A 26,581-nucleotide genomic window follows, 5' to 3' on the forward strand; every position below is an offset into this window, starting at 1 on the left:
CCCATCTCACTAGATGCACCATAGCCAAGAAATACGCACTTCTTTGACTTGGGAGCCAACTTATCACGAAACTCTTTCAGAATATGGCAATAAGCTTCACAACCAAAGACTCTAAGATGATTGTAAGAAGGTGGCTTTCCTGACCAAATCTCTTCAGGGACCTTCATGTCCAAAACCTTATTTGGAGACCTATTAATGAGATGGACAGCAGTAGCTAGTGCTTCAACCCAAAACCCATTAGGCAAATTTGCATTGGACAACATGCTATAGACCTTCTCTTGAATTGTACGATTCATCCTCTCTACAACACCATTTTGTGGAGGGTTATATGGCGCAGTTAACTCTCTCTTTATGCCTTTCAAGTCACAGAAATATTGAAACGGTAGACATACTCCCCACCATTGTCAAAATGTAAAGATTTGACCTTCTTGCCTGTCTGAGTCTCCACTAGTGTTACAAAACGTTGAAACACAGAAAAGACTTCATCCTTTCTCTTAAGAGGATAGGCCCATACTTTATGTGAAAAGTCATCAATGAATGTGACAAAATAAGATGCTCCACCCATTGATAGTGTTGGCATAGGACCACACACGTCACTATGCACAAGTGTTAATGGCTCACTTTTTCGAGTGCTACCCCTTTTGTGTGGTGAATGTGTTTGTTTACCATACAAACAATGTTCACAAATAGAAAAATCTGAAAAATTGAAGCCAAGAACATAACCAAAACGAGACACAATTTTCATTCCACTTTGAGACATATGACCCAACCCAACGATGCCACAAAGAAACACTTGGCTACTCGATTACAAAGATTACATGGTTTTTGATAGTGGACACATGTAGCATATACAAAGTACTAGACTTTGAACCACGTGCTATAACAAGAGATCCTTTAGTGATTTTCTAGGAGGTATCACCAAATACATAGCTAAAACCAGCATCATCCAACTGTCCTGCACTAATCAAGCTCTTAGTGAGCTTTGGCACATGTCTCACATTCTTGAGTGTGAAGGTAGAACCATGCTGAAACTTGAGTTGCACATCACCAACTCCAACAATCTCACATGCATAGTCATTTCCAAGGCGAACTCAACCCTTGCGAGATGCATCATAGGAGGTAGTAAACCACTCCCTATGAGGAAAAACATGAAATGACACCCCTGAATCCAGAATCTAGTCATGCATAACAAAATCATCTATTACAACCAGATGTGCACCATCCAAGCTTGAGGTAAGAAGAACATCACCATCTTCAGAATCCTCACTGACCGCATTGATTTCTTCAATCTTCACACTAGAGCCCTCTTTGGCCTTGCCTCCTTCTTGCTTCTTTTCCTTGCCTTTTTCCTTTTTCTAAATGTGGCAGTTTTTCTTTATATGTGACAATGATAGCACTCAACATCTTTGTTGTTTCCACCACGTGATTTACTGCATGACTTCCCCCTTTCACTTGATTTTCCCCTGTCACTAGACCTTCCTCTCACAGTGAGAGCATTGCCACTGCTGGGCGTATTGTCAAGGTTCTTCCTATTTACCTCTTCCATAAGCAAGCTGCTTTCCACATTAGCAGAGGTAAGACCACTAGCTAGTGCAGAATTACTGACAGCTATACGAAAAGTGTCCCAGTGTAACCAGCAAAAATATTGCCTTCACAGAGTCATCGAACTTGATTTCTTGCGAACTCAATTGACTGAAAATAGTGTTAAACTCATTAAGATGGTTGGACATAGTCATCCCTTCTATCATCTTTAGGTCAACCAATTGCTTCAACCAATAAACCAGTGAAGCTGCACTTTTCATTTCGTACAAATCGCATAACTTATGCCATAGATCAAAAATGGTCTTTTCCTCCTTGACGTTGAAGTACACACTCTTTGACAAAGTCAGCATAATGGTAGATCTGGCAAGTTTATCTAAATCTTGCCAATCAATGTCTGACATCCCTTTTGGCTTGATGCCCTTTAGCTTTATGGCCCTGACCTACTTCTTTTGCATGAGCACGATATAAATCCGTTCCTTCCAAAATGGGAAGTTTGTGCCATCCAACTTCTCAATGTTGAAGAGTGAGCTCTCGGATGAAGACGCCATCGTAGCAAGAACTTAGCAGCAAAGAAGCTCCAAAAAAAAAAAAAAAAAACCAGAACCTGGGGAAAATCGGGCAGAGTTTTGACTAAAAAAATGAACTTTGCAAACTATCTAAGGACCAAAAAACTATCACTACACTATCACTTCTGTCACTAGTCAAAATCCACTATGCATAACTTTATCTCTGATACACTGTAAAACTGGGCATACGCATAAAGTGTATCAATGCCTCAATGGCAGAGTAGCACAAGAGCATACCAACACTGATCTAGCCTCGTAAAACATATATCTAGGCTCGCTCAAGTACCTAATCCACCAAACTAGTCTGCACCCTGTGTACCAGTCAGCTTCACAAAACCTCACAACGACCCTCACAAAGGCTATGCACAAAATTCTGTCAATACATTCAACCACATAGGATCATACATCCACCACAATAGATGTAGAAACAACTGCAGCGGCAGCAGTTTTTCTGACAAATCAGACCCACAAGATCTTATAAATCTGAAAATGCATATGATAGCAAATTGTAGCAAAATCTGGAATGTGCAGAAACTGCAAATATGAACCTGCAACTTTTAATAGAGAGTCTTTAGCCTGTATACACCTATTTGAACACCTGTATACCTACAACCTATTGGTCAAATGACCTGTATATGTAGAAATGAGACACATATGAGTATGAAAAATATGTCTACATGGTGAAACATATGAGTATGAGAAAAACTATAATTGAACGCTACGACAGATCTGACCGTGAATGGGACTCATCAAGTTCTAAGAGCACTTTGCTGCTAAGGACTCTATGCCGCATGGTCAAGGAAAAGTGTTTAAGTGGACCAACAGCTTCCACCACAACAGCATCCTGCCAGACACCAGCCCCAAAGTCTTTTGGCTTATTTAACAATGAAGCTCCCTCAACACCCTTTACCTGTCCTGATTTAAGTGCTCATGATTCCAGCGTTTGTGGATGTACAAATGCGCTCTGACGAAATGCCTGCTGCAAGCATACAAACGCACTCATGTTTTTCGCACATGCCTTTCTTGACTGAGAGCTTTCCTGCTCTACATCTTTAAGATTACAATCGCGGGGAGAGATTTCTTCATGGCTAGGTTCTGTATTTCGGGCTTGTATTTTCACCTTTCTAGCTCCAGGCCCATCGCCTTCTGCAAATTTAGTATCTCAATTGCGACTATCGGGGCTGTCATCCATCGCTTTTAGAAGCTCTAGCACAAGTGCGCAGGAGTGTCCCAAGCTGAGTTGAAGACTGCATTCTTCGACACCAGTGGTGCCAACCAAACCCGATGAGGGTTGCAAAGCTTCTCTAACTGTCCACTCAAAAATCTGTAAGTTGCATCGAAAAGTAGCTTTTAATACCAAACCCCTTTATTCCAGGTGCATTCAGTAACTCCAACTACTCACAAGCGACCACGGATCTACACACGCATTCGACATAACACATGCACAACCAAACTTAAAGATGAATTCAACAACAGCATGTGAGCTTCGAGTCTTTTATAACATAGATACATACCTGCTCATGGATGATCCCCATCTGAATGCGGCGAAGAATTGAATGAGCTGCATTTGCGCCGGTATTTACAGCCTTTCCGACGTACCTTTTGTTGGTACTCTGTGCTTCCTTTTCTGTCAACATGATTCCTGGCTCACACTTCAAATCATGAGATGACAAACCCCCCTCCCCCAAGCCTTCGTCCCTTGAGGCACTATGGGAGGTGTAAGGGCCAATGAATCGCATGTGAAGTGGGTTCATGCAATGACTTGGCAAGTCGGCCATAAGCAAGCCATTTGGGTCTTGTTCCACATTTATTGAATAAAGGCCGGCAGATTCAATTGACAATGCCCACATCATCTCAGCTGACATTTGAAGGTACGATAAATCGACAGTAAAACCTGCATTTCCTCCCGGTCCTGCAGAAATGCCTCAGAGCCTCTTGATCTTCCAATGCTGCTGGAGCCTGACATTCAGAAAGTTAAAGAAAATTTATGATGAGTTAGCCTGTGTTTGTCAAGAATAGCTACATACATACTTTACGCATGTACGTACGTACATACTTCCATGATCATACCTCATGAGGGCTCCATAAAAGACGGCCTCTCTGTCAACCTGTTGTTCTAGTGCCTTAGCAGTTTGTTTTAGATACTTCCCAACTTTCTGCGTGAGTAAAGTGTTTTAAGCAAGCTAGATCAACCCTTGGTCCTAATGATAAGATGTGTGTACTAATTAGTTAGCCATTGGTGCAGGCCATATGACCAAAGAGCGCTGAGGAATGATAATAAATAATATTATTCTCAGATTGATAATCCATAAAAATCGGCAAAAGCTTCAGTAAAGTATCTGAGGATGTCAACCTGTATGCACACCCGCAAGAAGTTTTGGGCATTTCCCCTTATGGGAAAGAGGTCCCATTTCCGTTATGATTCCCTACAGTGCTCAACATCATGAGCTTCTCCAGACGAGTAGTAGCATACCTAGCTAGGTGCCGTGGGAGGCAAGGGGCTGTCGCCCCCTCCCAGAGCTGGTAGCTCCCTGCCCCCGACCGCGGACTTAGCTAGGTAAGCTAAACCTAACCTGCGGAAGCTCATGATGTTGTCGTGATTGAAAAAGTGGGAATTATAGTGGGAAAATGTACATAAAATCATGTTAAAAACAACAAGCAAGTACAAATATATTTAAGGATGCTCAAGAAATTATAGTGCAAGAACAAGACTAAAACCTGCAATGTTAAAAGACAAGACAAAGCATAAAAAAATTTAATGCTTGATCACATAACTTAGACAGCTTTGAGCAAGCTCATTTCATCAAGCATAATCCCTCTAGCAGGCAGATTAGAAGTCCTCACAACCATAAGAAGCTTTTGACACTTCCCCACTATAATTCCCACTGAGCTGGAATACAGATTCTGGAGTATAACATCCATTTAACCTTAAGAGAGACCTATGGAAATCACATGACTCAAATCCATGTAACCTAAAAGAAACCTGTGGAAATCACATTTCTACCAAAATATTTACAAAAGTATGGCAAATTAATGAGGTTCGCATTCCTCCTCGAATAGCTCCATGCAATCAATCATTTCGTCCTCCAAGATCTCCTCTTCGACTCCCATTATACTTTGACTGAAATCTATAAACATCACATTTCCAGCTTCCCTCGACTGTACCATGTTAAACAAAGACACGTCCCCATGCAAGACCTTGAATCCATGAATGTAGCCTAGCGCATGCTTGGCTGTCATCGCCAGAGCCATGCGGTCCATCCTATCTTGCAAATTGCATTTGGTAAGTGCATCACCTTCCAATGAGAGTGCCAAAAACTCATAAAACCACCCCATAGTGAGCCATAACACAGCAATCGTGGCACAGCTACTCCTTGTACCTTTTGCAGAACATGATAGGCAACGACTTCCTTGTAGAAATCCTCGAGCTTGTCCTGGTCTTCTGTAAAGTCGAACATTTTTATGGCAGCAGGCTCATCCCATACAGTAGCTTCTCTAACAATGACAGTTCCAGCACTTGATAAAACTCCATTCAAGTTCAAGGAGTAGATGTCAAATTCTGCCAACCCCTTGAACCAGTCAACAAGCGAATGCGCACCATCTCGCTTGCGAATCCAGCATGATGATGTTACAGGTTGCTGAAAGGAAAGCATACTTGGCTCATCGTAGGTGCTTGTAGAAGATGGTTCTTGCTCTAGAGCGGCTAATCTCTCTTTGCCTCCTTTGTGGGATGACGGCTGCCTTGTGTGCTTTCTCTTCTGCTTGGAAGGAGTGACAAGTTTTCTAGCCAGTGGGGTCCCGCCAGCCTGATCAACAATAGATTTGGGAATAGGCAGCGCATTCTGTGCCAGGTAACACATAAAGAGCAAGCATCTCCGAACACCCACTAGATCATCATGTGAGAAAACCCTCGAAATCATCAAGACCTTATCTTGGGGATTCCCAATCCGCTTGAGAAATATATGAGCACAACACACCATAAACAGATTCCTCCAATATCATGTACACTTGAGCGACCCCAAATCTCACTTTGTCGCGCTCAGTCGGAGAATCGGAAGAAAGAAGATCGACTACATGCTCCACTTGTTTCAATCTGAGTTGCCAAGGTGGTTTCACTTCGATGGGCAATTTACATTTGACCCAAATATCAGGGCGATTCGGATCAATGGAGAAGCAGGCCCAATCCACATTGGAGTTCACGCAAGCAATGGATTCTGTAGCATTTAATACAAGGCCTAAGCCTAGACCGCTATCAAGAGTCTCATTGACAGGGTTGAACACACATACCATCAGTGCTGCACGTACCTCGTCCTCTTTGTTGATGACCATATTCCAACCAAGAAGGGCTTTGCATGGGTAGACTCCAGAAGTATGCACCTGTGCTAAGCGTTCACAGGGGCTTGTGTTGGAAGGAGCGCTTGGAGTATTCCACCATGCTGCAAGATCTTGTTCAAAAGTATCCCACTTCTGCACTACGTAAGGCGTCCTTCCACCTCCCATGGGCCTAGTCTTGCCTGTACTCTTCCTCAGATGATCAGGGTGATACCTCTCTGGTTCCACGCCCTCGATCTTCAGGGCAGCAAGAGTTTGTGCCATCGCCATATTTGGAAGCTTCTCCCTATCTGGAAGCTTCTCCGTCAAACCTCTATGTATCTGCAATAAGGAGTTTTTACGTTTAATTTCTTCTAATACACATGGTGATGAAATTATTTTTATAAGATGAGTGACAACTGTATCAAAAAGAAAAAGATGATTGATTCGACAAAAGTTAGACGATTTTGCAATGTATGCAATGATGGATGTGTTCTCAACCAAAATGTGTCGTGGCGATGGATGGATGGGGAAATATCTTCAACATCGGAGATGTGGCAATATGAGGTACATTCTATTGTAAGATTGGTAAGAGCAGTTGCAACCTCTGAAATGTGGCAATATGAGGAACATTCTATTGTAAGATTGGTAAGAGCAGTTGCAACCTCTCAAAGATGCACTAATGGCTATGGTGCATGCAAAAGTAGTTATGGCAATAAAGTTTCCAATGTCGCGCATAAAACATCAGGTGAAAGGGTACAAATCCCTCTACCGTATACCACCTAATGTGCATTTAAGAATTTTGCGGAACATTTCTTTGTAAACACTTTTGTAGGGTTCCTGGGGATCTTTTTTTCCTCATCAGGGGGGATTTTTTCCCCTAGGCTTTGTGCAATGGAGCTTTATTCACTACCCCGAGGGATTCACTAGTAAAAATGATGAGACGTCACTTGCGTGCACCAAAAATGGGAATCTACCCCCTATATACGGAAAAAATCCCCCCATATATGGACCATACCTTATAAAAAATACCTCCCCTCCCTACCAAAATCCCCCTGCCTTACGTGATACCCATATGGAACTCCCCTAGGTGCACTATATACCTGACTTCATAAAAACCTTTTATTTCAATGTTGGTTTTTGTCTAAGTTACATCGCTGCGTCATTGGAATTCATGTTTCAAAAATTGGTAAAACTTTTTATACCTAGTTGACATGGCATATAAGTTAAAACCACTAGTTTGACATCAAAAGAGAGTAAGGTATCAATGCACTAGTGTGATATACATTTCATGAACTATTGAGTAACTTATTGGCTCAAGCGTACAAGCAGACAAAAACCAATCCCATGGATCAGGAGTACCCAAAGCGCAACTCAAACTAAGTAAAAGAACAATCAATCAAATAATTTTAGTAGATCCACAATCTTCCAAGAAATTTTGATAAGTTCATAAATTTGCTCCTGGCTAATAAACCCTATCTATTGCTCTCTATTATTGGTTTAAGTGCATACCATGAGGGGTCCAATATTTAAAGCTCACATGTGATCTAGTGTTAGAATCATGACCTCACCCACATACATTATCACCTATCCTCATCTTCGAGTATGATAATCAATACACATACTCTCCCACCCATGCTTTTGGAGTGTAAAGATCTTGTGGAAGGTTAGGACTCCCCCTTTTTGTAGATTTTTTGCAACTAGCACAACTTCTCCACTTCAATGCCAATGCACCTCAAATGATCTTGGGTAGTGGATGTCACCATTTGCTCCACTGGTTCTCCAAATGTGGCCCACTTCTTAAGCAGTTTGTTTTTTATTCTTGGAAATGCCATGATCATTGAATGGAAGTGTGCAACTTCTACGACTACTTTGGGGCTTTTTTGTAGTTCCCTTTCCATAAGTGTTAGAGAATTTACCTTCATGGAGTATGTGTTGGCCTTCTTGTCCACTTCAAAATTTGTGTGGTACATCTAGAACTAGCAATGGCATCTTGTATTATCTTTACCATGTTATGAACATAAAATTGATAGTATGTTGTTTTGTCCTATATTTAGACTTTCTAATACACATGGTTTTTCCTTTGATGAAAGGTGAGTGGAGCAAAATATTGTGGGATCCAAAGTTGGTGTACTTCATGCTTCACAAATTTCATATGGCAATACAATTTGATCGATTTTAGAATCTATTTTAATTACATTTTTCTTTTTAGACAAGAGAGTGATTAAATGTAGAAAGTTTCTAATTTTGATCATCCTTCTTCTTTATATCCTCAAAGATTTACAATTTTTAAGATTGTGATCCTAGAACGAGCAGTCTTTGATGAGATAGTCATCACCACACCTGGCTCCAATGCATTCCCCACTTGATCTCTTTGTGCTAACTTGTGAACATTTATAGGGATATGTTTTCTTTCAAGATTAATAGTTAGACAATTGGGTCTCTATGTTGTTTGTAGGGAAATGTTTTCTTTCAAGATTAACACTAGTGAATTATGCCTCTATGTGTTCAAAGCCTAGTGTGACTCAAGAGATGCTTTAAGGGATGTTAAAGCAAGTGCTCCCCCCTTTCCAGGTTGTTCTATACCATGAAATGATCTTAATGTCCTTGAACTAAACTCAGGTCCTAACTCAACTAAAATCTCAACTTTAATCATGATATTATTTTAGTGTTCAATGCTAATTGTTCTCTAAGGTCGTTACGCATTCTAGATTTGAACCTAGCATGCTAATTCTCTCTTGCCCAAAAACTTGTCAATGTAGGTTCAAGATTACATTCCATTGCATTATGCTCCTTTCCTACGACCATGTCATCTTGGGACTCCTCCTCGTAGTATTCCTCATCAAACCTTGAGTCATTCAAGATATGAATGGGTGTAATGTCATAGCCATCTGAGTCACAAAATTTGGTTTAATTTGCTAAAGCCCTGACACTCAAGGTGGTAAGAATATGAGGCCAGTTTTTTGGATCCATCGAATACTCGTTGGATGTAAAAGTTGTTTGTGGGCAGCTTAGGTGTGAACATGCCCTTGTGTGTGTGAGTGGGCTATATAAGCCTTGTAAATGAATGGGCAGGGGGCTTTTTGAATGTATCTTTTTGAATACTAATAGAAGCGGGCAGTCTATTTCTCTCTTTCTACTTCTTGGAGCACCTCTCTCTCTCTACTTCTTGAATTTTGCAGGCCATGGCTATGGCTGCCTGAAGCTTTGTGCAGCATATTTCCTCTAGTTAGCTTTGACCTTTTTGGTGATTCTACTGCTATGCTAACGAACTCAGAAGTCTTGCTTTCAGAGCTTACTTCAAAGGGAAGGAGGAGGATCTAGCTACAGTTTGCAGTAGCCATGGAGCAGAAATCGAAGTTTTTGCAGCGGTGGGAGAGAAGATTACAACAATCTACTCACAAGTGCTCAGAGTGTGGCTCTCATCACCATTCTTGGCGAGTTTGCCCAACCTATTTCAAAGATTGGGAGAGTGTTCAAGGAGAACATGACTGTTCTACAGAAGATATGCTACAGATTTTAGCTTTAGCTTTAATTTGGTGGCAAAAATACCTTCATGAGATTTATTGCTGATGAAGATTTACAATAAGGTAAATAAGGTGCAGGTTGTAGACCAGTCCATAGATGAAGATCTGCAAGAATTATTTGAGCAAGAGAGAAGAGAAGCGAGGAATCAGACATTTAGATCTGCAAGGAAGAAACCCACACAAGCTGGAGCAGTTGTAAGTCCATTGAAGGTAGGGCAGAGCTTAATCTCTTAATCTCTCTAGAATTAGTCGTAATTAGGTTAAAAATGTCACCTCTCTCTAGATTTGAGAGGGATTAGAGAGTAAATAAGAGAGGGACAGACTAAGTATACTGAAATATCACTAGAAAAACATTAATTTGACAAGCCCATAGCTCATGGATGCATGAGGGTAGCCTAACCTCTAATTACCTCTCTCTCGGATTATAGAAAAATCCATAGAAATGGAGGAATTAGGGTTAGGGTTAGGGTTTCACAAGAACTTGAGTTGCTATTACCTTTTTGGGAGAGTGAAGGAGAGAGCTCCTCACTTCCAAAAGTGCCTAAAAATGAGCCATTTAGCCTGTTTATATAGGTGAGGGCAGCCTCCTGGCATGCAATCACTGCCAGATTTGCAGAATCAGGCCTCCACAAGATGAAATGCGCCTCTCTTCCTCCTCCCTCCACCTCAGGGCCTGTGTGGCGTCATCACCTTGCCTGGCCAATGGTCATTGACCATGTTCTTTAGCTTATTTCTTGATTTTATAAAGTTATGATGCCAAAAGCTAGTATTAAGTTGTGATGATTTATCAATTGTCTTGTCTGTATTATCTTCCCTATAACTTTTGTAATTATAATACAAAAACAGTGATCTACATAAATTTTGAAATCATCTTTACAGAATTAAATTTTTTCTAGGTGATCTTTGTCAAAACTAAAGCAATGATGATTTTGATCTCATAAAGGGGTTTGGTATTAAAAGCTACTTTTCGATGCAACTTACAGATTTTTGAGTGGACAGTTAGAGAAGCTTTGCAACCCTCATCGGGTTTGGTTGTCACCACTGGTGTCGAAGAATGCAGTCTTCAACTCAGCTTGGAGCACTCCTGCGCACTTGTGCTAGAGCTTCTAAAAGCGATGGATGACACCCCCGATAATCGCAATGCACATTATGATGCCAAAAGCTAGTATTAAGTTGTGATGATTTATCGATTGTCTTGTCTGTATTATCTTCCCTATGACTTTTGTAATTATAATACAAAAACAGTGATCTACATAAATCTGTAAGTTGCCCTATCATCTTTACAGAATTAAATTTTCTAGGTGATCTTTGTCAAAACTAAAGCAATGATGATTTTGATCTCATAAAGGGGTTTGGTATTAAAAGCTACTTTTGGATGCAATTTACAGATTTTTTAGCGGACAGTTCGACAAGCTTTGCAACCCTCATCGGGTTTGGTTGTCACCATTGCTGTCGAAGAATGCAGTCTTCAACTCAGCTTGGGGCACTCCTGCGCACTTGTGCTACAGCCTCTAAAAGCGATGGATGACACCCCCGATAGTCGCAATACACCCCCCATAGTCGCGATGAAAAGTGTTTACAAAGAAATGTTCCACAAAATTCTTAAATGCACATTAGGTGGTATACGGTAGAGGGATTTGTACCCTTTCACCTTATGTTTTATGCGCGACATTGGAAACTTTATTGCCATAACTACTTTTGCATGCACCATAGCCATTAGTGCATCTTTGAGAGGTTGCAACTGCTCTTACCAATCTTACAATAGAATGTTCCTCATATTGCCACATCTCAGAGGTTGCAACTGCTCTTACCAATCTTACAATAGAATGTACCTCATATTGCCACATCTCCGATGTTGAAGATATTTCCCCATCCATCCATCGCCACGACACATTTTGGTTGAGAACACATCCATCATTGCATACATTGCAAAATCGTCTAACTTTTGTCCAATCAATCATCTTTTTCTTTTTGATACAGTTGCCACTCATCTTATAAAAATAATTTCATCACCATGTGTATTAGAAGAAATTAAACGTAAAAACTCCTTATTGCAGATACATAGAGGTTTGACGGAGAAGCTTCCAGATAGGGAGAAGCTTCCAAATATGGCGATGGCACAAACTCTTGCTGCCCTGAAGATCGAGGGCGTGGAACCAGAGAGGTATCACCCTGATCATCTGAGGAAGAGTACAGGCAAGACTAGGCCCATGGGAGGTGGAAGGACGCCTTATGTAGTGCAGAAGTGGGATACTTTTGAACAAGATCTTGCAGCATGGTGGAATACTCCAAGCGCTCCTTCCAACACAAGCCCCTGTGAACGCTTAGCACAGGTGCATACTTCTGGAGTCTACCCACGCAAAGCCCTTCTTGGTCGGAATATGGTCATCAACAAAGAGGACGAGGTACGTGCAGCACTGATGGTATGTGTGTTCAACCCTGTCAATGAGACTCTTGATAGCGGTCTAGGCTTAGGCCTTGTATTAAATGCTACAGAATCCATTGCTTGCGTGAACTCCAATGTGGATTGGGCCTGCTTCTCCATTGATCCGAATCGCCCTGATATTTGGGTCAAATGTAAATTGCCCATCGAAGTGAAACCACCTTGGCAACTCAGATTGAAACAAGGGGAGCATGTAGTAGATCTTCTTTCTTCCGATTCTCCGACTGAGCGCGACAAAGTGAGATTTTGGGTCGCTCAAGTGTACCTGTACATGATATTGGAGGAATCTGTTTATGGTGTGTTGTGCTCATATATTTCTCAAGCGGATTGGGAATCCCCAAGATAAGGTCTTGATGATTTCGAGGGTTTTCTCACATGATGATCTAGTGGGTGTTCGGAGATGCTTGCTCTTTATGTGTTACCTGGCACAGAATGCGCTGCCTATTCCCAAATCTATTGTTGATCAGGCTGGCGGGACCCCACTGGCTAGAAAACTTGTCACTCCTCCCAAGCAGAAGAGAAAGCACACAAGGCAGCCGTCATCCCACAAAGGAGGCAAAGAGAGATTAGCCGCTCTAGAGCAAGAACCATCTTCTACAAGCACCTACGATGAGCCAAGTATGCTTTCCTTTCAGCAACCTGTAACATCATCATGCTGGATTCGCAAGCGAGATGGTGCGCATTCGCTTGTTGACTGGTTCAAGGGGTTGGCAGAATTTGACATCTACTCCTTGAACTTGAATGGAGTTTTATCAAGTGCTGGAACTGTCATTGTTAGAGAAGCTACTGTATGGGATGAGCCTGCTGCCATAAAAATGTTCGACTTTACAGAAGACCAGGACAAGCTCGAGGATTTCTACAAGGAAGTCGTTGCCTATCATGTTCTGCAAAAGGTACAAGGAGTAGCTGTGCCACGATTGCTGTGTTATGGCTCACTATGGGGTGGTTTTATGGGTTTTTTGGCACTCTCATTGGAAGGTGATGCACTTACCAAATGCAATTTGCAAGATAGGATGGACCGCATGGCTCTGGCGATGACAGCCAAGCATGCGCTAGGCTACATTCATGGATTCAAGGTCTTGCATGGGGACGTGTCTTTGTCCAACATGGTACAGTCGAGGGAAGCTGGAAATGTGATGTTTATAGATTTCAGTCAAAGTATAATGGGAGTCGAAGAGGAGATATTGGAGGACGAAATGATTGATTGCATGGAGCTATTCGAGGAGGAATGCGAACCTCATTAATTTGCCATACTTTTATAAATATTTTGGTAGAAATGTGATTTCCACAGGTTTCTTTTAGGTTACATGGATTTGAGTCATGTGATTTCCATAGGTCTCTCTTAAGGTTAAATGGATGTTATACTGCAGAATCTATATTCCAGCTCAGTGGGAATTATAGTGGGGAAGTGTCAAAAGCTTCTTATGGTTGTGAGGACTTCTAATCTGCCTGCTAGAGGGATTATGCTTGATGAAATGAGCTTGCTCAAAGCTGTCTAAGTTATGTGATCAAGCATTAAATTTTTTTATGCTTCGTCTTGTCTTTTAACATTGCAGGTTTTAGTCTTGTTCTTGCACTATAATTTCTTGAGCATCCTTAAATATATTTGTACTTGCTTGTTGTTTTTAACATGATTTTATGTACATTTTCCCACTATAATTCCCACTTTTTCAATCACGACAACATCATGAGCTTCCGCAGGTTAGGTTTAGCTTACCTAGCTAAGTCCGCGGTCGGGGGCAGGGAGCTACCAGCTCTGGGAGGGGGCGACATTCCCCTGCCTCCCACGGCACCTAGCTAGGTATGCTACTACTCGTCTGGAGAAGCTCATGATGTTGAGCACTGTAGGGAATCATAACGGAAATGGGACCTCTTTCCCACAAGGGGAAATGCCCAAAACTTCTTGCGGGTGTGCATACAGGTTGACATCCTCAGATACTTTACTGAAGCTTTTGCCGATTTTTATGGATTATCAATCTGAGAATAATATTATTTATTATCATTCCTCAGCGCTCTTTGGTCATATGGCCTGCACCAATGGCTAACTAATTAGTACACACATCTTATCATTAGGACCAAGGGTTGATCTAGCTTGCTTAAAACACTTTACTCACGCAGAAAGTTGGGAAGTATCTAAAACAAACTGCTAAGGCACTAGAACAACAGGTTGACAGAGAGGCCGTCTTTTATGGAGCCCTCATGAGGTATGATCATGGAAGTATGTACGTACGTACATGCGTAAAGTATGTATGTAGCTATTCTTGACAAACACAGGCTAACTCATCATAAATTTTCTTTAACTTTCTGAATGTCAGGCTCCAGCAGCATTCGAAGATCAAGAGGCTCTGAGGCATTTCCGCAGGACCGAGAGGAAATGCAGGTTTTACTGTCGATTTATCGTACCTTCAAATGTCAGCTGAGATGATGTGGGCATTGTCAATTGAATCTGCCGGCCTTTATTCAATAAATGTCGAACAAGACCCAAATGGCTTGCTTATGGCCGACTTGCCGAGTCATTGCATGAACCCACTTCACATGCGATTCATTGGCCCTTACACCCCCCATAGTGCCTCAAGGGACGAAGGCTTGGGGGAGGGGGGTTTGTCATCTCATGATTTGAAGTGTGAGCCAGGAATCATGTTGACAGAAAAGGAAGCACAGAGTACCAACAAAAGGTACGTCGGAAAGGCTGTAAATACCGGCGCAAATGCAGCTCATTCAATTCTTCGCTGCATTCAGATGGGGATCATCCATGAGCAGGTATGTATCTATGTTATAAAAGACTCGAAGCTCACATGCTGTTGTTGAATTCATCTTTAAGTTTGGTTGTGCATGTGTTATGTCGAATGCGTGTGTAGATCCGTGGTCGCTTGTGAGTAGTTGGAGTTACTGAATGCACCTGGAATAAAGGGGTTTGGTATTAAAAGCTACTTTTCGATGCAACTTACAGATTTTTGAGTGAACAATTAGAGAAGCTTTGCAACCCTCATCGGGTTTGGTTAACCTCACAAAGTGACTCTGGACGAGCCAAGAAAATGAAGGAGAACAAGGAAGTCAAGAGGAGACGACGTCGTATAAACCTCCAAGATTTCCCCCTTGGACATGGTATGGCTCCATATAGCCTTTTGGAAGACATGAGAGGTAAGGGTCCTGATATCTCATGGCCTCAATTTCTAGCCTTATGTCCACAAGTTAGGAGAGAATTAACAAAGGCTGTAAGCACTAGGAGAAAAGCAAAAGAGAATGTGCCTGTTGTAAAAATTTCACGAGCCGAGATGGATGAGGACATTACACGTGTATTAGATTGCTACATCAAGGGAAGGCTAGTTAAGAAGGGTCTAGTAGATGGGGGTGCACAAATTTGCATCATGACAGAGGACCTTGTGCAAAGACTAGGCATGCATATTCATGAAACACCTGAAATTAAGGTGAAAATGGCAAACAATAGCAAAGCAAAGTGTCTTGGGATTTGTAAGAATGTTTCTGTGGAAGTGTTTGGCATTAAGAAGGTTGTTGATTTTTATGTTATGACTACCAAGGGAAGTGGTTATCCATTTATCCTAGGTAGACCATGGCTAATGAGAATGCGAGCTTTGCAGGATTGGGAAAATGGAAAGCTAATCTGCAGGAATGAAAACCATAAGAAGATTATCTTTGACATGAAGGAGCAACGACAAGAGGAGATAAATGAAGAATCTTCTCAAGGCGAAACAGAGGAGGATTGGACTCATGACACCTCAGAGGAAGAAAGTAGCAGTAGCACTATGGAAGAGGAGTCTTCCATTGAAGTCATGGGGGTAAGATTCAGAGAAAAAGACAAAGAGATACCCTATCAAGGTCTAGAGGAGGTAGGCTCTCAAGAAAACCAAATTATGCATGATGAAGAAATGTTTGATGCTATGCTCTGAAAAAAGCTTACATCGGAGGAAAGAGAGGAGTTTAAATGTGTACTAAGGAAATTTCCTAGGCTTTTTGCTAAAGATTACACAGATGTGCGTGGCGTAGAGGCCATTCAACACAAGATCGAGCTAAAGCCAGAAGCCAAACCTAAGGCACAAAAGCTACGAAGGCTAGGAGTCATCAAGGAGCAAGCACTACTCAAAGAGGTGAGGAAGCTTCTAGCAGCGGGGTTCATATATCCTGTAGAAAATTCAGAGTGGGTCTCTCCTGTCGTGGTCACTCCCAAGAAGAACGACAAATGGAGGGTATGTGTGGACTATCGTCCCCTCAACGAGGCGACAAAAAGGGACCACTTTCCTCTCCCATTTCAAGATGAAATCCTAAATGAGGTAGCAGGTCATGAGAAGTATACGGTATGTGATGGCTACTCTGGTTACTTTCAAATTGGGATTGCATTGGAGGATCAATTGAAAACAACCTTCATCACTCCTTGGGGTTGTTATGCTTTTAGAGTCATGCCGTTTGGTTTGACCAATGCTCCAGCAACATTTCAACGTTTCATGAACATGGTGTTTCAATCATTCTTTGGGAAATCCATTCGAGTGTTCATAGATGATTTTTGCATCTATAGCTCTAAGTCATTGCATGTGCAGAAGGTGGAAGAAGGCTTGAAGAAACTTTACAACATGGGGGGCCAACTCAATCCCGACAAATGACATATCGGTGAGGATGAAGTAATCTTGCTTGGTCATAAGGTTTCTTCCAAAGGCATTGAGGTGGATCCTACAAAGGCAAAGGCTCTTATCGATCTACCATCTCCAAAGAATCTCAAGGAGGTCATCTCATTCATTCAAAAGGTGAAGTACATGTCACGCTTCATTCACTTCGCCTCAGAGTTACTTCACCCCTTGCAAAAATTGACTCAACAAGTAGAGTTTGCTTGGTCTAATGAGCTTGAGGAGTACTTTTGCAACATTAAAGTCATTTTGTCAGAGCTACCAACACTCATGCCTCCTTGTTGGGAGTACACTTTCTTTGTTAGCTCTAGTGTCGGAAAGGAAACAGTGGGTTCAGTTTTGTTACAACAAGATCCCCACAGTACTAGGATGCGGCCCATCTGTCGTGCTAGTAGGGTCATGAATGTTTTGGAGAAAGGCTACACAGAGGCAGAGCTTATGATGGTTGCACTTATTTTTGCAGTGAGGAAATTTAGATCCTACTTGTTACCAAAGCCTTTTGTAATTCTCACTGTAGAAAATTTATTTCCTTAGGTGTCTTCTCAAATGACTCTGAGTTCTAGAATCTCAAAATGGGTTATGGAATTACAAGAATTCCAATACTCATTCAAGGTAGAAGATAGTGTGCGTGCACAATTGGCAGGGATTCTCACTTTTAGAGTGCATGAAAAGGAGATTAAGGTGCCTGAAGTAAAGACCCTACCATTGCCACCACCCAAAACTATACCTAATGCATTCACCTTGTTCTTTGATGGAGCTTTTAGAAAAGTCACAGGTAAAGCAGGGGGAGGGCTGGTGCTACTCAACCCAAGTGGAGAGGTGGTTATGAAGGAGAAGGTCAACTTGCCAAGTTCTAATAGCAACAATGAAGCAGAGTACGACATACTACTTCATGGCTTGAAGGTGTGCATCAATCAAGGGATACAATGTCTCATGGTAAAAGGGGATGCACTTCTTATTGTAAAGCAAATTTTAGGCATCTGGGCATGCAAGAATGAAAGGCTAAGGCAAAAGGTTCATGCTATCCGTAAGTTGTTTAATCAGTTTGAAGAAGTGCAACTGTATCATATTCCTAGGAAACAAAATGAGGATGCTGATCTGCTTGCACAACAAGCTGTTGCATGTGTTAAAAAGGAAATGCAAGTAGTCTTGGCTGCAGCGGCTATTAAGCAACCACGGTACCAAGGAATGGAGACACTGGCTCCCATAGTGAGCTACATCTTGGAAGGTGAATTTCCACAAGACTTCACAAGGGTACAAAAGAGGAGGCTCGTGAAAAGGGCAAGTACTTTCTTATTCTTAGAAGGTGCCCTCTACCAAAGAGGAAAAGATCAAGTGTGCAGAAGAGTACCAACAACCAAGGAGATTCCAGCCATTTTAGAAGGTTTGCATGAAGAAGCATGTGGTGGCCATTTTGCTGAAGAACTAACTATAAAAAAAATTTTGCTTGCTGGGTATGTTTGGCCAAGCTTACATGTGGATGTTCAACATTGGTGTAGGAGCTGTCATAACTGCCAAGTCAATGGTAATAAGAGGTTGCTACATGGTCCACGCCAATTAGTCATTGCAAGTGGTCCATTTGAAAAATGGGGCATTGATGCTATGGGTCCTCTACCTAGAACTAAAAACAGAAAATTGTACATCTTAGTGGCCATAGACTACATGACTAGGTGGGTGGAGGCTCAAAGTGTGGCAAGGGTGAATGAAAAGATTGTAAGCAAATTTGTTTACACTCATATATGTTGCAGATTTGGCACACCTTTAGAGATTGTTTCTGACAATGGTCCAGGTTTTAGGAAAGGTTTACTCACCGAAGTTTGTGAAGAGCTTCATATTTCACATCGTCATAGCACACCCTACTATCCCCAATCAAATGGGTTAGTAGAGAAGGCTAATGGTGTCATTGCAGGAATCATAAGGAAAATGGTGAAGAACAAGACCAAGCTTTGGGACGAGTTCCTTGATGGAGCACTATGGGCATACCGGACTACCTACCGAGAAGCAACAGGGTTTACGCCTTTTCACTTGGTTTATGGTCAAGAAGCATTGCAACCTATTTAGCTCAACATTCCAACAATGCGGCTGCATGGAAAAGGTGGACTAGGAGATCAAGATGCATGGGTGGATCGACTTCTCACTTTAGTTGAGCTAGAATGGAAAAGAGAAGCTGCATACGAGTGTTATAGAAGAAAAGCCATGCAAGCAGTGGAGAAGTTCAATGAAACTTTGAAAGACAAGGGCATCAAAGAGGGAGATCTTGTGCTAAGGTATGACAATCTACTGGATAACCGGTTTGATGCCAAGTTTGAAACTAGATGGCAGGGACCATACATTGTCAAGAAGGTTTTCAACTCTATCTATTATCAGCTCATGGATTTGGATGGCAAAGAACATTCTAAGAAGGTTAATGGCTATAGACTCAAGCCATACTTGAGTCGCATTCTACCGACAGACTTACAAAAGCAACCACAAAAAGGAGATTAAATGGCATGTAAGTTCTGTTGTTTGAGTGATGTTTGTGGTGCAAAACATGAGGAACAAAAGAAAGATGGACAAGAGAACAACATTACACCACTTGCTTTAGAAGGCCTACTTTATGATGGTACATGAATATACCATCATCTAGGGGGAGGGCTAAATGATAGCCGTTTTTTTCGGCTATCCACATTACCACAAGGAGTTACTTCGGCCAAGGAAAATCACATAAACTCTTTGTCATAAATACCTTTTCATTGTAAATAGGCGTGTGTGTGTGTTAGGGACTTCACCCATATCTTCTATATATTTTTTAGTATTTTAAAAAAAAGAAAAAAAAAGTTTCTACCAACTACTTATCAAAAATAAATAAAAATTATTACAGCCCATTTTGTGTAAATATTTCATTTCATATTAGGGCCTAAATAAAGGGGTTTCTATTTTCTCTAATTATGTAAATACTTCATTAGGTTTGTGTACTACAAAACCTAAGTATATTTTTATTATTATTATTTTATTTATTTATTTTTTATCATTATTATTATTATTATTATTATTTTCTTCATAATACTTGTGGACCATCATTGTACATATACTTCAACTTTACCATGCATAAGAAAATCCTATGCCCTCACATTTCTACCCACACCGTGTAGAAAGCCAAAAAATAAAAAATAAATAATCTACTACCTAAATCAATTTTTCCCTTAGATTATTTCATCTTTTATTATCTCATCTACCCTAAAATAATGAGGGTATCCCTTCCTTTTAACTTCCATAGTTTAGTATTTTTGTATATTTTTTTTACTATTAAATATTTTTATATATTTTATTTTAATATTTTCATTAAATAGTTTTTCATATATAAATTATTTTTCTATATTTTGTTTTAGCATTTTTATTCACAATTATATCTTTATTTTATTTTTCCTATCATAATAACCATTTTATCATAACATGTTGACTAGTTAAAGGACTAGCTTGTTTTTTCTTATCATGAAAATTTTTTATAAAATAGAAAGAATCTCCTTTATGCAAGTGTCCACATACACTTGAGTGTCTAAGGGCAAGACATGATGCGTTGGGGGGGCTCACTTTTGGAGCTATCAAGAAACTCCACCAATGGGGACCCACACAAAGACTTTGAAAAATGCAGAAAATACATGTTTTTGCTGAATTTTTTGCGCCCACCTCCACTCCGAATTTGGACTAGTTGTCAAAAGACAAAAGTTAGATCAAAAGCTGAAAAATACGCTCAAATTTTTTGAGAATTTTTGGAGCTAATGACGGTGAGTTATGATTTTTTTATTGGACCCCAGTCTGCCCACTTTTTGACAAGGTACACCTACTCTCTTCTCACCTTTACACATGCATCACCTACACACTTACTCAATCCTTTCTGACTCCATCAAACCTGCAAACTTCATGCCCTCTCTCACCCTCTTCGCCTTTGCTCTTTCTTTCCATCTCCATTTGCTTTCATATCTACTCTACACCCATATCTCATCTCCATTTCTCTCCTTACTACGCCCATATTACTAAATTATTTTCCCAATCTCCAAAATTACATAAAATTCAGCATAAATGTAGCATGTTAACCTCTGCAAATATGGGGTTTTCATCCACAAAAACTCCCATTTTCTTCACCTCAATCAACTTTTGTGGCGTCAAATGCAAGAAGGAGACCGGCGGTTAACTTGAAGATCTACACATGGGTGAGTCCAAGCTTCTTTGAGCTTTTAACCACACAAAGGATCTTTCCAAATCTTCACTCCTCTCATTAAACCTCTCAGCCCTTCTCACCCATTTGTATATTGTACTACTAACCCTTCATAGTGATTACTAACTACTAACACTAACATGTGTAAATAAACACCCACCCACTCTACTACTTTTTGAGTAGGCATTGCTACAAGTTATTTACTCCAACTTCTACATCACACTCTCCTCTCACCTTCAATAATTCTCTCACCTTGAACCCACATCCATGTGACTCAAGGGATAAGAAGAGACCCACACTCATTTCAAAAATTAAAAATCCATAATCTATGATTTCTTATAATAAAATTGATTAGTCTTAATCCTAATTGGGGCTTCTCAAACCTATAAATAGAGCCCATCCATTCCTTGCAAAGGGGGGAATTGCACACATTGTACACCACTCCCAACTCTAGTGTGTAAGGAGATAGTGAACTTGTGAGCTCTCTCTATACATCAATACCTTTGATTGCATAGAGAAGCTTGGAGCTAGTCATGTCATTGTGAGGACTTGAGTGATGCCATACTCCCTTATCACAATTGTATCTTGCTCTTGCTGCATAAATAAGATTAGTAATTTGGGTGCAATTGTGTATAAAGTCTTGGACTCCTACATCTCCAAAGTTGATTTATGCAAGCAATCCGATGTTTGATTTAAGGTAAATTTGATCCTTGCATTTTTTTGTGGTGTGATTTATGCTTGGCGACTTGAGGACTTGTTTTTTTGATTTGTTGCCTTCTTTCAATCCATGGTAAGAGGGTTGTATGGTGAGAGGGCTCCCATAACCTTAAGACCATGTGCATAGTGACGACAACAAAATCAAGCTTAGTGTCTCTCTAAGTTCTTCTCCAAGTTTGGTGTGCATCTATTTGTGTTATGCTAGTCTCTTTCACACACAATATCCTATGCTTGGTGCGTGTGCCTTTTGATGTATATAGTTAGCTTGTATTGATTGGCTACAAGGAAAGATATTTTGTGTCCTAGTTCACACACATAACTAGGTGGTGCCCCCTTTTCAACCTATTGGTCAAATGACCTGTATATGTCTCTCTCTTTCTCTCTTTCTTTGAGTTTTTGTGCATGTTGTTTTGCGAGTCATGTTCGGGTGTTCTTTTTTCTTGAGCTGAACCTCACCCAAGAATGCTCCTGCAATATTTCTTCACAAATGAGAAAGGAGCAAGAATCTACTTAGATATCAACAACATGCACTACGTGCGAGAGGATTTGGGTAATGTTAAATTCCTTGAGCAGGTGGAAGCTGAGCTAAGAGCAGATAGGTATTATGATAACAAGGGAATAGCCTATATTCCAATGGAATACCCTCAAAGTGTAGATTCAATGGGAATGATAAAGGGAGAAGAAGTGATGGATAGACCACCACTTGAAAATGATGTTCGTGCAAAGTTTCTTTCCAAGAAAGAACTTGAAAGAGTAGTGGTCGATAATCGCAGGACAAGATCGTATAGAATGATGACGAAAGATGGGGTATTAAACTACCTCCGAGAGAACGTTGTGGGGTGGAAGGGAAACACACACAATGCCTCTATTATCACCCGACACACACTCTTGGAGTAACACACACACGCTAGGGGCACCAGACTCACACACACATACTCAGGAAAACCACACAGACACCCTCGGATGTGAGTCGAATCGAGGGAATCGTGTTGTGCGTAGCTTTGAATGGGTGCATACACACATACACACACTCACACACACACACAAAATCAGAGAATTGGGGTAATGAACCTCTGATATTTCCTCATTAAATTGATGAAGTACCATTGAAATGGAGAGAATGGCTCACTCACATAATGAATTGGACATAAAATAATTCAAATTTGAGGAAAAACCTCTCAAAAGAAAACACTCAACACCACGTGCTAACAATAGGAAATGGAAGCATTTCTGGGCAAAATGGATCTCACCATTGTGTTTGGAGCGGCCAAAAACCCTAATCTACAACCTTGGTTTGCCGTATTCTGACACCAAATGAGAGAATTAGAGGCAAAATACACATGAAAAAGAGGGTATTTTGGGTAGCGACTGACTTCCTTGCTTGTTGCTTGTTGCTGTTGCACGCCTATTTTTTGCACTTTTTTCACTTATATGCAGGCTTCACACTTGCCCTTACTAATGTGGGCACCCTTGGGCACCATTTGGGTCCATAATTGACTCCCAAGTGGCTAGAAATCACCCACACAGTCAAGACCGCATCTTTTTGCTGTCATCTGCACACATGGCACTTGTCTTCTTTCAATTATTTTCACATTTTTAACCATAAAATGCACTCAACCATGTGAAGATGGACCCATTCTCTACTCGCATGATGACCTCTCTGTATAATTCATCTCATAAGAAAACACCCCTGTTGTGTCTTCACTGACCCACGCATAAGACTCGATCCATCTGACCTCTTGACACTAGATATCATTTGATGCACCTGCTTACCTCATGAAGTGGGCCTGCAAATAGCTTCCTCGAGAAGTTTTATGCTACACCAACTCCTCATTATTGCATAAAATCACATGGATATTGATAATAATCAAAAACGATGTATCATGCACACACTGTCCTGCCTGTACACATGTGGGCCCCACTAGCTCACTTTGCCTTCGAGGATGGGCATCCTTTTATTCCAAATGCCATGCATGCATATATACATATGTCACAATATATTCACCAAAAAAAAGCCTAATATAGTTTGCCCAACCCCTAGCCTGCTAGATCATTCATGATCAACAGCAAGAAATAGAGATGCGAGACTTTCTGCATCCCATTTTGCAACATCCTTCAAATACTCTGTGTCATCTCCAGACTCCTCACTCTTTTGCACCATCATCAGCCTTGCATTATAGATCTTTAGCTGTAGACCATTCACCCTTGAGGCATGTAACATCCCATCCAAATCAGCCAATTGATAAGTACCATTTGGAAAGCAATCTGCCACTCTAAAGGGACCCTCCCACTTCACCTGAAATTCCTTTTGAAAGGTTTTATCAAGTCTGTTATTGTAACGCCGCACCAAATCACCCTTCACAATGCCCTTATTCTTGATGTTTTGATCCACCCTAGCCAAGGCCCTCTCTTGCATCTTTTCATAGTACTCCAATGCAACCATTCTGTCCAATTGCACTTCTTGCAAATGTAAGAGCCTCGCCTTGAATGCATCATTGGAAGGCTCCAGCAACTTTTCTAACAACTTAACAGCAGGCAACTCGACTTCCACTGGTAATAATGCCTCCTTTCCATATACTAAATGATATGGAGTAAACCCTGTACTTGTCTTTACCGAGGTTATATAGGCCCACAATGCACTTGGAAATTCCAAGTCCCAACTCTTTCCTCGATGCTCTGTAATCTTGGAGAGAATTTGCACAAGTTCTCCATTGAACCTTTCATTGAGTCCATTACATTGGGGATAGTAGGTAGTGGTATAGTTATGCTTGATCTTCATCTTAGTACACAAGTAATCCATCAAATCAGCCCTAAACCCTAATCCTTGATCCGAAAGGAGCTCTAGTGGTACCCCAAACTTACAATAAATGTCTTCATAAACAAACTCTGCAACATCATGTGCAGTAATGTGCTTGATTGCACTTGCTTCTGCCCATCTTGAAAGATAGTCCACTGCAGTTATAATGTAACTCTTCCCTCTGCTCGTAATAGGTAAAGGACCCACTGCATCGATTCCCCACTTCTCAAACACATCAAATGCCAGGATAGTTTTACGTAGTTCTGGCTTTAACACCCTTTTACCAAATGACTGGAACTTCGCACAAGAGGTGCACCAATGATGAACATCCTTTTGTATGCTAGGCCACACATAACCTTCTTGGAGGATCTTGTGTAATGTAATTTTGAATGCAAAATGACCCCCACATGCTCCTTCATGATTCTCCTCCAAGACTGTATAAAGCTCCTCTTTCCATGGCACACGTCGCAAGACCAAATCTGCCCCTTGCACGTAGAGGGTATCACCAAGGAATTTGTATTTGTTGGCTCTTCGCACAAAACCGTATTTCTTAGACTTCTCAATGTCCTTGGGGATGACCCCTGTCAATAAGAACTCCTCTTCCTTGGTTAAGCTTTCTCTTCCATGATACAAAGGCTTATCACACTTAACCACAAATAATACACCAATCTTGGTCTGTGCTGCTGCATGAGCTTCTTTGTTCTCAGCCCGCACTACATGCTTGATACTCCATGCTTCAAACCTTTTTAGCAAGCCTTTAATCCTATAACGCAGCTCCTTAAGAGTTGGATTCTTGCTCTTCCATACACCAAAAACTTGCTTTACCACTAAAAGGGCATCTCCTCTGATGCAAAGTCTTCGCACACCATTCTTCAAACATATTTGTAGTCCAATCTCTAGAGTGGAGTACTCTGCCTCATTATTGTTGTGAGCATTCACTACAAAACCCTTCTTACAAAGTAGATTTTTTTTAGGATCATACAAGACTATGCCCCCTGATGCTGTATCATGAATCTTTCTATAAGAACCATCAAAAAACATGACATGTGCATTATCAATCTCTTTCTCACCTTCACTTACCTTCCTAACAACCTTCTCTTTGATGAGAAGAGGACTCTCCTTATAGGTTAAAAGATCTGCTAATGTAGCCCTAGTGCTCTCTTCCACCAAGAAGAACTCAAATTCTTGTAGTTCAATCACCCATTTCTTAACTGCCCTTGACATGTTGACACCATTGATTAGCTGAGGCAAGAATGTATAACTCGTCAAAAATACAAAAGGGCATGGCAAGAGATAATGGCGAAATCGTCGACCAGCAAACACCACACTTGCCATTACTAACTCCACTTCCGACAACTTTCTTTCTGCCACAAACTTCACTCGACTTGCACAATAAACTGGCCGCATATATTGGCTCCCCTTACCCTTTTGCAAAAGCATAGCACCAATGGCATCCTCCCCTACAGAAGGGTTCACATAGAAGACTTGTTCCCAGTCAGGAGCTTGCATAGCTGGCATTGCCCCTATTATTTCCTTGACATTTTGGAACACTTCTTCACACTCCTTGTCCCAATTTAGTGGATCATTCTTAGTAGCATGTTGTAAAGGATATAAAGACTGTGATGACAAAGGAATGAATCTTGCCATGCATTTCACCTTTTGAATAAATGTTGCCAACTGCTTCATACTATTAGGTGAAGGAAGGAGGATGACTGCCTTAACCTTATCTGGATCAGCTTCAATTCCATTATCAGAAATCACATGACCCAATAATTTCACCCTAGGTTGTGCAATATGACACTTCTTTGGATTCAGCTGCCCACAATACTCATCATAGCATTGAAGC

At 41.0% G+C, this 26,581-nt stretch overlaps 2 protein-coding genes across 2 annotated transcripts; both read left to right on the top strand.

Moving 5' to 3' along the window:
• The first annotated feature begins 11,831 nt into the window (after positions 1 to 11,831).
• On the top strand, positions 11,832 to 13,633 carry LOC147894887 (uncharacterized). Its single transcript, XM_087384233.1, has one exon. The coding sequence runs from the start codon at positions 12,683 to 12,685 to the stop codon at positions 13,631 to 13,633; it is 951 nt and encodes a 316-aa protein (XP_087240359.1). The 5' UTR covers positions 11,832 to 12,682.
• A 3,972-nt stretch (positions 13,634 to 17,605) lies between these two features.
• LOC147894888 (uncharacterized) lies at positions 17,606 to 19,087 on the top strand. The gene has a single exon (XM_087384234.1). It carries the CDS (start codon positions 17,606 to 17,608, stop codon positions 19,085 to 19,087), a length of 1,482 nt encoding a protein of 493 aa, XP_087240360.1.
• Positions 19,088 to 26,581: the final 7,494 nt, after the last annotated feature.

This window comes from Dipteris shenzhenensis, chromosome 13, assembly GCF_047967505.1.
Source record: "Dipteris shenzhenensis isolate YYH24624 ecotype China chromosome 13, Dip_SZ_1.0, whole genome shotgun sequence".
NCBI lineage: Eukaryota > Viridiplantae > Streptophyta > Polypodiopsida > Gleicheniales > Dipteridaceae > Dipteris > Dipteris shenzhenensis.

Bases quoted from the DNA above. Each gene is read 5' to 3' on its own strand.
- LOC147894887 (XM_087384233.1), top strand. From the start codon at position 12,683: ATGGTGTGTTGTGCTCATATATTTCTCAAGCGGATTGGGAATCCCCAA.
- LOC147894888 (XM_087384234.1), top strand. From the start codon at position 17,606: ATGGAATTACAAGAATTCCAATACTCATTCAAGGTAGAAGATAGTGTG.